This window comes from Ahaetulla prasina, chromosome 4 (genome assembly GCF_028640845.1).
Source record: "Ahaetulla prasina isolate Xishuangbanna chromosome 4, ASM2864084v1, whole genome shotgun sequence".
Lineage (NCBI taxonomy): Eukaryota > Metazoa > Chordata > Lepidosauria > Squamata > Colubridae > Ahaetulla > Ahaetulla prasina.
Window position 1 is genome coordinate 27,205,711 of NC_080542.1, and position 10,779 is coordinate 27,216,489.

The window sequence follows — 10,779 nt, forward strand, 5'->3', positions numbered from 1 at the left end:
CTCTCTCTCTCAAACACACACACACACACACACACACACACACACACACACACACACACACCATCTAGGCCAGGGGTCTCCAACCCGACCCCCCACCCCCGATCCGTGGACCAGCACAGGCTGCAGCATGCCAGCAACTAGGCCACGCAACTAAGCAAAGCCCCATCCATGGGATGCAGGCAGCACGTAAAACCACGCCTCTTCCGGTCCAAAGAAAAACCTTTCTCCATTGAACCAGTCCCTGGTGCCCAAAAGGTTGGGGGCCATTGATTTAAGCCACCTTGAACAGTGTCATTTGGTGGCAGCACTAAGCTGGGTCTGAAATGAAACCTGGGCATTGACTTCAACCTTGTGCCATCGCTGCCATTCAAAAATGTCATCTCACATTGTTTCCCAAGGTGTGTGAACTTTGAGAGAAGCATTCACCTCTGCAGCTCAGTGATCCCCAGGTTCTGTTGTACACCACTCACCTTCAAGTATTCTTTGCAGTGTTCTTTCTATTGACGGGTTCCTATAGCCTATCCAAAGCTGCTCCAAGTCGCAGTAAGCCTTTTTTTTTAAGTGCCTTTGGAGAATGCTCTTTTGTGGCCTCTGCAGCCTCTAAAAACTACGTGAAACCACATCAAATTCTCACATGATGTTTAGAAGCTCTGGAGGCCTCACAAGCATGGCCGTCTCACACAACTTTTGCAGAGTCTGAGACTGTGCAAGAGTGCACCCCATTCTCCTCCACAGCCTCCAAAAATCACACAAGACTTAGATGTGCTTTTAGGTAATCCCCAAGTTACGACATTCACTTAGTGACCGTTTGAAGTTATGACCTAACCACCCTCATAGTCCCGAAATTACAAATATTGGAGCGTCATGGAAGTTATTCACACTTATGAACCACCGAAGAGGTGCTGCAACATTTGCCTTGGCCTGGATGAAACTTTCAGCAAAAGGGTTTGCAAATGGTCTGACGCACTGAAGCCTTTGCCATCGAAAATGGAGGCCGGCAGGGGCGTGCCCATCCCTCCAGGCCTCCGTCGTTGCTGGCAAAGGCCTCCTTGGTGGTGACGATGGAAGCCGGGATGGCCGTGCGTGATTCTCCAGACCTTCCTCCTCGCTGGCAAAGCCTCAGACTAGCACTGATGTATCTAAGATACCATAGTAGTTTACGCTGGCTAGGGGAAACAAAAAAAATCTGATTTCTTCTTCTTGATTATGCCATGTGGCCCAGTGAGGGAGTGGCCTCTATGCTGACTTCCTGAGCTCATCAAAAAGTTAAGTAAGTAAATGGTGATGCGATGGGGTATGGAGGAGACCCATAGGGCTTTGTGGAAACCAAGGGGCTGGAGGCACAGCCTGGGATATCTTAAGAGGGTGTGGAATGCCTCCTGGGAATGTCTGTCCCTGCACTAGACCTCCCTTGATATCTCCCATCCCTGAGTCACCCCAAGCTCTACCTGACCCGGGCATTTGTTTAACATAATGCATTGGGGAAAGCAGGGAGAGGGAGTTCTTTAGTTAGGTGTTTCATTTAACGTAGAGCCAGACTTCCGACATGAATGGGCAGGCTCCATTAATGTTGTAAATCGGGGATTACCTATATTTGTTGGGTGTTGGTGAACGTTGGTATGTCCCAAAACATTGTGACGTGCATGCCATAGATTTCCTTCACTATACTAAACCAAGCTCACTTTAAGAGCAGGAATCGCTGTAATTTATAATTTAGCATGAGAAAAGAAGAATCATTAACCTGAATGGGTTCCTGGCAGTCATCTTGTCCAATCTTCTGATGACTGCATATTCTGCAGTACTGGAATGCGCAGAATTCTAGTTTTTTTCAAACTCCCAGACTTTCAAGTATTCTGTTTCAATGTGGGATTGAGGGAATTGCAGTTTCACCACATCTGGAGAGTGCCACATTTCAAAAAGACTGAATTAATGAAATATTCCAGTGTGGCATATTCACACTCTGCCTGTCTTTTGCTGCTAAAAATAATACTTTAATATATTTAGCCTACATCTATTTGCCAGCAATTTTCACCTATAACTTGTGAATTAATGCCCTATTTCAGAGGTTGGGGAATTTTGGAAAGTGAAACTGCCAGGATTGAGAATCACTGCTTTAGACTAAACATAGGCCCGGCTTCCAGATCATGCTCCTGTTTAATCACAACTCAGCTGAAATATTCACTTTCCCCCATTTTCTACTAGGACGGGTGCCACTTTTTAATTCTCTTCTGCTTTAGTATCTGTACATATTCCCAATTTTTCTCCACAACAGCCCTGTGTAGTAGGCTGAGGTGAAATAGAATAGAATAGAATAGAATAGAATAGAATTTTATGGGCCAAGTGTGATTGGACACACAAGGAATTTGTCTTGGTGCATATGCTCTCAGTGTACATAAAAGAAAAGATACCTTCATCAAGGTACAACACTTACAACACTTAATGACAGTCATAGGATACAAATAAGCAATATACAAATATCAGTATAAATCGTAAGGATACAAGCAACAAAGTTACAGTCATAAGTGGAAGGAGATGGGTGAAGGGAATGATGAGAAAATTAATAGTAGTGCAGATTTAGTAATAGTTTGACAGTGTTGAGGGAATTATTTGTTTAGCAGAGTGATGGCATTTGGGAAAAAACTGTTCTTGTGTCTAGTTGTTCTGGTGTGCAGTGCTCTATAGCAGTGATGGCTAACCTTTTTGCGTGCCAAAAGTGGGGGTCATGCGGAGGGGGAGTGTTGCGCGCATGCGTGCCCACACCCATAATTTAATGCCCCCTGCCCCCCCATGCATGCGTGCATGAACCCCCTGCGCTCCCCCTGCTTTTGGCACACGATGGCATGGTGGGCCAGGTAGGCCTATTTTTTGCCCTCCCCAGGCTCCAGAGCGTTTCTAGGAGTCTGGGGAGGGCAAAAACGGCTTTCCCCACCTCCTGGAGGCCCTTTGGAGGCCAGAAACAGCTTGTTTCCTGACTTCCAGTGGGTCCAGATGGCCCGAAAATCAGTTGGCTGGTGCACGCATGTGCACTGGAGCTAAGCTAAGGCAACGCTCGCGTGCCCACAGATATGGCTCCGTGTGCCACCTGTGGCACCCGTGCCATAGGTTCGCCATCACGGCTCTATAGCGTCGTTTTGAGGGTAGGAGTTGAAACAGTTTATGTCCAGGATGCGAGGGGTCTGTAAATATTTTCACGGCCTTCTTTTTGACTCGTGCAGTATACAGGTCCTCAATGGAAGGCAGGTTGGTAGCAATTGTTTTTTCTGCAGTTCTCATTATCCTCTGAAGTCTGTGTCTGTCTTCAGTATTCAGTATTCCTTATATTGGCGAACGATGGGATTTGAAACAAAAGTCTCCATAAGTCCTTCCTCCAATAGTTTTCTCGCGTTTCTACCAACTGATTAAAAAAAAGTGTCTTTCCTTCTCCGCTCAAAAAAAAAAAAAAAAAAAGGGGGGGGCAGGATTAATTTAATCTAAGACGGTTTGCACGGCGGAAAAAGGGATCCTCAAAAGTCAAAATTAGCGCCTTTTTAAAAATTTATTTATTTTATAGGCGGAAGTTAGATCAGCTAGATGCCCTTCCTCTCCATCCCCTCTCGGGCATTCCGCGGCTGGTGACGATCCTTCCGGGACAAGGAAAGGGAAGATGGCGGCCTCTGCTCTGCTGCTGGCGCGAGGGCGGCTGTGCGGCGGTCGCGGTCAGTCATAGCGGACATAGAGGAGGGGGGGGGGCCGGTGCGGGTGGAGGAGGAGGCCGAGCGGGGCGCGGGGGTCGGTGTGGGAGGGAAGCACGTTTCCATGGCCCGATAGGAGGCCGAAAAACGCGGCCCGACGTTTTCCCATCCTTCGTGCGTCCTCTCCGGAGCATGCCCGACCTTCTGCGCCTTGACCTGGTCTTCAGTTTTGGGGTACGGAGGATGCTGAAGGCGGAGACGAGACGGTCGAGGGGAAGGAGAGAAGCGCGCGTGAAATTTATTCTTTGTCCGCATTATATGTCTGCGTAAAAGCATCGATTCCAATACACGTGGGAGACATCGGGTTGCAGAAGCGCTACAAGGACCGGGGCTGGGCAAGGCGTCGCTGCAGTTTATTAAAGCTGTTAGCGGCGTTTTCTTGCTCTTGATCGACACCAGAGAATATGCTACCGCCATACCCATCTTCCCTTTCAAAAAAATATTTGTATAATTATGGTTTTAATTTTACCCCAGTTTTACATTTGAGTCTGTTTGAGAGCAGACATCAGAATTTCATTTTGAATGTACCCCAGTGTGTTCACAGTAAAAAGTGACAATAAAGGTTATGGTGTATGCATCTACATGTACATATGTATATGTGTTTGTATATTATATACACACAGAAAACACACGTATATATTGAAGTGTAGATTGAAGTGTATGTATGTACACACATATACATATATGTGTATGATATATTGTGTGTGTACATACACACTTCAGTCTACAGTTCAGTCTATACATTTCTGCTCAAGGTCCATTGTTAACATGATTTGGAATCTAGCAACTATGGGAAAAATAAATTGATTTTTACCCTAAATAAATTTTGTTTCCCTCTCTTGAGGGATGTTTCAGTTATTTTGTGTTCTTTCTTGCTGTATAACCAAATCCTTTTGAAGAGTCTTTCTGCAATAGATAAACAGTTCTGAAGTTTTTATGCTCATACTTGGCCCATTAATTGCGAATTCTGAATGAATTTCTGACATTTACATTACTGGTATCACAAAACAAACAATTGAGAGAGCCAAATGTATTTAATGTAGAGAAGATGAAAGGAGAAAATATAAGCTAAGCTGATTTTAAATATGCTATTCATATTTTTGTGTAATCTATACTTACTTAACTGAAATACTTTGGCCACGTAATGAGAAGGAGGACTCACTGAAGAAGAGCCTAATGCTGGGAACGATTGAAGGCAAAAGAAGAAAGGGACAGCAGAGAATGAGGTGGCTGGATGGAGTCACTGAAGCAGTTGGTGTGAGCTTAAATGGTCTCCAGGGGATGGTAGGGGACAGGAAGGCCTGGAGGAAAGTTGTCCATGGGGTTGCGATGGGTCAGACACGACTTCACAATGAACAACAAATACTTACTTGCTCTGGATTAAATGCAGTATAAACCAGATCATTGCATGGTGATTTATATCAAGTTTTGCCCGATCTAGAGATGCTTTTCAAGTTACCTGAAGTTCTGAGCATATATGGTTTTGTTAAATGCCTATACTAAGAGTTATATGCAGTGATTCAAAAAGGGAAGAAATGGAACTGAGAACAAGAATGTCCAAAGATAATGGTTTGGTTGGAAGTATAACAATTTCAGTGGGCTATGTGAAATACAATTGGATGTTTGAATATGAAGCAGTGTAGTGCGTAAAAGCAGAATACCATAAGCTAATGAGATTTCTATCACAATCTGTGTCTTATAGGCCTACGTGGCTTCCTGTCTCAGTACTTGCAAAATGTACTATCCAAGGTAAGAAACATTTACATTAGGGAATGGAAAAGACAAATGTGTTGATTAAAATTAGAAGCAGAAATTCTTAAGAGATTTTAATATTGCTACTTGTTTTTTTGCAGCCACCAGTACATGGCACAAGCTTCGGTGGACTAGAATTCCCAATTCGATGTTTTGCAGTTGAAGCAAAAAAAGTATTTGTAAGGGACAAACCACATGTCAACATTGGAACAATTGGGCATGTGGATCATGGCAAGACCACATTAACAGCAGCCATCACTAAAAGTGAGAGTTGGGGAAAGATTGGTGCAGTTGTTAAAGGAGACCAAATATCTTAAGCGCCTCCCTTTTTGTTTACTAAAGGGCCATTGATTTAAAGAACCATCAGTAAAGTATTGGAGCAATTGACTAGGCTGATCCAGAGCTATTGATAAACAGGATGGTCTAAAATTAAAGCTTGATATTTAAAAAAATTGCCAAGTTAGTTTTTTGTGTGTTGGGTGCTCTGGCTGTTTTCAGTCATCAGGATTCCCATCTAAAATCTGCTTCAGCCTTTGTATTTGGAATAAAAATGTTACCCTTCAATAATAACCTTGTTTGATGGCTATCATAACATATTTGAAGGTGTTAAGGCTCTGTTACACAGGAAGAGTTTTCCAGGAGGGTTTCAGATCAATTCAAGCATAATGTTATTTCAAAGTCTCACATGGTAGATTTAATGCTTTCTCCTTGCTTGAGGCTCAGGTAAAGAATTAAACCTAGTGTGTTCTCCCCCATTTTTATTAACTGAGAGAAAGAGTTTGAAGCTATTTTCTTTCTATTAATACTTCTTATAATTGCATAAGGGAAAAAAGGCTGAGATGCTTAAAAGTCCTTTTTGCTAATTCAAAAGTTCAGAAAAGGAATAAAAGAACCTTTAAGCATTGTTTGGCTGACTTGTCCCCTTACACAAGGAATACTGCCAGCCCTTCAAATACATCGGTTTAAACATACCCATGATGCCATGTTCAGTTACCTTTTTCTTCCAGTTCTTTCAGAGACTGGAAGTGCCCAGTACAAGAAATATGAAGAGATTGATAATGCACCAGAAGAGAAGGCCCGGGGGATTACAATTAATGCCTCCCATGTAGAATATTCAACAGCCAATCGCCATTATGGTCACACAGATTGTCCTGGGCATGCTGATTATATCAAGGTAGGCATGAGGAACTAGGTGCCAAGGAACTTTTTAAGAATTCCAATATTCCTATTTTGGAATCCCTGGCAAAAGGTTCTTAGTGTTTGTAGGTATATAAATGATTTAAGGGAAAAAAGTATATTTCCTGTTTGAGATATTTTTATGCCAACCATAATAATATGAAAGGATGTTTTTCTAAGCTTAGTGTTGGAAACTGACATGTTTTCCATTCTTTGGTCTCAGAATATGATCATTGGGACAGCACCATTAGATGGCTGTATCCTGGTGGTGGCTGCAACAGATGGACAAATGCCACAGACTAGAGAGCACCTTCTGCTTGCTAAACAGGTTGGTTGTGATCTAAGACACACCTAGTGATCATCTGATACATTTGCTCAGATGGAAAATTTAAGCAATTCTCCCCTCCCTTTTTTTTAACCCCCTCACTATTCTAGATTGGAGTGAAACATGTGGTTGTGTACATCAACAAAGCTGATGCAGTCGATGATAAAGAAATGTTGGAACTAGTGGAGCTGGAGATCCGTGAGCTACTTACAGAGCTGGGCTATGATGGAGAAGCAACTCCTGTAATTATAGGGTCTGCTCTATGCGCTTTAGAGGTCAGTGTTATGCTTCGCAAACTCTGCTCCTTTTATTTTCTCCCTTTAAGATGTATTACTAATTTCCAGTTCTTTTTTTGTAGAACCAAAATCCAGAACTGGGATTGAATTCTGTCATAAAGCTTCTCGATACAGTGGATTCATACATCCCTGTGCCAAAACGTGACTTCGATCAACCTTTTCTGCTTCCCGTAGAGCGTACTTACTCCATTCCAGGTACCAAACCATCACATTATCCCTTGCACTTCCAAAGATGGAGATCTATAACTGTTTTATACTTTATTATTTGAACTGGCTTTATTTTGTTCTAGGTCGGGGCACTGTTGTAGCAGGTACTCTTGAACGTGGTATTCTCAAGAAAGGGGAAGAATGTGAATTTGTGGGTTACAAAACACATTTACGCTCAGTTGTGACTGGTAAGTAGAATCCTCCCACTTGGTCTTCCAGTGTTTTTTTAGATTAGTTCTTCTTATTATATTACTGGTCCATTTCTAAACAATTATGACTAAGGCAATCCTTGAAGTAGTTCTCAACTTACAACCACAATGAAGCCCAATATTTATATTGCTAAATGAAATTTGTTAAGTGAGTTTTGCCCCATTTGATGACTTTTCTCACCACATTTGTTAAATGAATCACTGCAGTTGTTAAATTAGTAACACAGTTAAGTGAATCTGGGTTTCTCCATTGACTTAGTTTGTCAAAGGGCATAATGTGACCCAGAATACTGCAACCGTCGTAAATGTGAATCAATTGTCAAGCATTCGAATATAAACCATGGGGATGCTGCAACAGCCATTAAGTGTGAAAAAGGATTGTCAGTCATTTTATTTAGCGCCATGTAACTTTGGTCACTAAGCGAATTGTTTTAAGTCAAAGGCTACCTGTATAATTTTGTGGAACAGGGAAGCTGCACAAAATTTGCAGAAATGTGTATGTATGTGTATTCAGGTGTCGAGATGTTCCACAAACAATTGGATCAGGCACAGGCTGGAGACAATTTGGGTGCTTTGATACGGTCTGTGAAACGAGAAGATATACGAAGGGGATTAGTCATGTGTAAGCCTGGCTCCATCCAGCCACATCAGAAGATTGAGGCTCAGGTGAGTGAGGGAAATATATGTGGGAAGGCAGAAAACTAGGATGCTGTTTCACATCATGTAGAGGGCTGAGAAAGAGACATCCATAAAACTCTGGAGCACGTTATTATGTTACTAGGGAATGGTAGGCTAGTATCCCTAAACTTGCTCTCCTACCCGTAAAGTTAAGACAAGAAAAATAAATTGCTTTGCTTTCATAGGTTTATATCCTGACCAAAGAGGAAGGTGGCCGTCAAGGATCTTTTGTGTCTAAGTTCATGCCAATTATGTTCTCACTGACCTGGAATATGACTTGTCGCATTGAATTACCGGAGGGAAAGGTTTGTATCACACTTTTTCCTACTAATTTTTTGTGCATGATCATGTTGAGTACTGGGGTTTGTAACGGGCGTTATCTGAATATTTCTAGATTGCCACATTTCTTGCAGTTGTGGAGGTCTAAGTGTAGGTTGCCATCTTTTCATATCTTTCCTCGTTTGCTGTAGGAAATGGTGATGCCAGGTGAGAACGTCTGCCTTAACCTCATACTGCAGTACCCCATGGTCTTGGAAGAGGGGCAACGGTTCACTCTGCGGGATGGATCTCGAACCATGGGCACTGGAGTGGTCACAAAGATACTGCCACTAGCTCCAGGGGAGGATTGCTGGGATAGTTAAGTTGCAGCAGCTGGAATTGGACATGAATACTTTCTAGAAAACTGACAACACTGCATCCAGGTCTACATAGTAGAAAATGTGGCAGTCTTGGCTCAAAGAAGAGGGCTCCACCAAAGGGTGGGAGCAAGGTTGAAAATTGTTTAAATAAAAATAATTAAAAAGTGAGCAGGAGCTTTTTTCCCCCCTCCAGAATCATCCCTGGCTCAATGCAACTTCCAAAACATCTGTACCACAAGAACATAAATAACCCTGCTATGCAACTTAATCCATTACAGATAAGCAGCATGCAAAAGCAGCACGTTTCCAACAGAAGTTCTGAGAGCTTCTTGGTATTCTGGGCTGTGTTGTTTGCTTGCAGACATTTTGTTACCCAATCAGATTAACATAATTCTGGAGTGCCAAGAACCCCATAGAAGCATATTTGTTATGTTTTTGTGCTGCCATATATAAGAGAAAGGAAACATGAAATCTCAAAGTACTGAAAATATAAGAAAAAATATCTGCATTTAAAAAATGGAGACAGGAATTATTGTCTTGATGGGAAAGAAGAAATATGATTTGGAAACTAGCTAAACTGCTCATTGGAAGGAGTGAAATCACTATTATCTGTTCTCCAGCAGTATCTTAACTATGCATTGACAAGGTTTTTTTTTAGTAATGTTAAATACTATGAAACATACACAGCCTTATTTTTGCAACTAATTACATGAATCACTAACAAGAGTTTGATAAAATTTAATGTACAAATTTTTAGCCTGATTAAGCATTGCCAACCTGTTTCACAAATATGATCAGCAGAATTATAATAGTTGAGAAGGGACTAATACTATCCTTAATTCTAGTTTGTTTTCTTCTGTTTTTTCCTGTTCAAAAAAAAAAAAAGGATATTTCCTTTATTCACCACTTCACAACTGTTGGTTCAGATTACAGCTGAATATATACAATGCCAGATTTCCTATACCCATGATGGCGAATTGGTGGCACATAGAGTACCCAAACAGGAACACGCATGCGCATGCATGTACCCCAGCCCTGGAAACTTGAAGACCAGGTGGCCGGTGCACATGCATGCGCAGCGGCCAACTGTCTTCGAGTTTCTGGGCTGCAGTGCATGTGTGTTCTGGTTTGGACACTTGCTGTCGAAGAAGTTCGCCATCACTGCCCTATACCTCAGCTTGATTAGCCAGGATCAAAGTAAGACTATGACACTGTAAGCAGGTTGACAAATAAAAACTGAATTTCTTTGGAGAGCCACAAAAGGGTCATGGTCCACAACACTGAACTTAACCTGCGCTCATAAAAAAAAAAAATCTCAGATGTTGACTAGCTGAGGCATAAAACTGGGACTTTTAAGTGATTCAAAATGGTCTCTACAAATAAAAAAGACTTAACATCTCAGTCACACCATCATTCTTTTTTTCTCTTTTTATAATTACGAAAAAACAATAACAAGACTCCTTCAGAGGCCAAATTGAATTATGGCACAAATATACTGTTTTTTGCCCATCGCCAAACACCTTAAATTTAATGTGTCATTGATTCCAATAAAAGCATCAATTGAAATTTTAATTTGGTGGGTAACTTCATTCACAGGATAACCCGTCGCTAAATACGGCTGCTTTAGGATCTGTTTCGCTGTCACTCAAACTACTAATCCTCGGTGATCTATTTTCAGATAGATAAGAGTATGCTGCTAGACAACAATGCTGAATTCCAAAACAGTTCTTCAAGTCTGGTTGAGCTATGTATGCTGGACAGGTCACA

General features: G+C 41.9%; 1 protein-coding gene across 1 annotated transcript; it reads left to right on the top strand.

Moving 5' to 3' along the window:
• The first annotated feature begins 3,584 nt into the window (after positions 1–3,584).
• Positions 3,585–9,180, top strand: TUFM (Tu translation elongation factor, mitochondrial). The gene is made up of 11 exons (XM_058179808.1): positions 3,585–3,695; positions 5,434–5,480; positions 5,585–5,747; positions 6,491–6,657; positions 6,883–6,987; positions 7,095–7,259; positions 7,343–7,475; positions 7,571–7,675; positions 8,211–8,362; positions 8,560–8,679; positions 8,845–9,180. The coding sequence occupies exons 1-11, from the start codon at positions 3,644–3,646 to the stop codon at positions 9,013–9,015; spliced, it is 1,380 nt and encodes a 459-aa protein (XP_058035791.1). The 5' UTR covers positions 3,585–3,643; the 3' UTR covers positions 9,016–9,180.
• Positions 9,181–10,779: the final 1,599 nt, after the last annotated feature.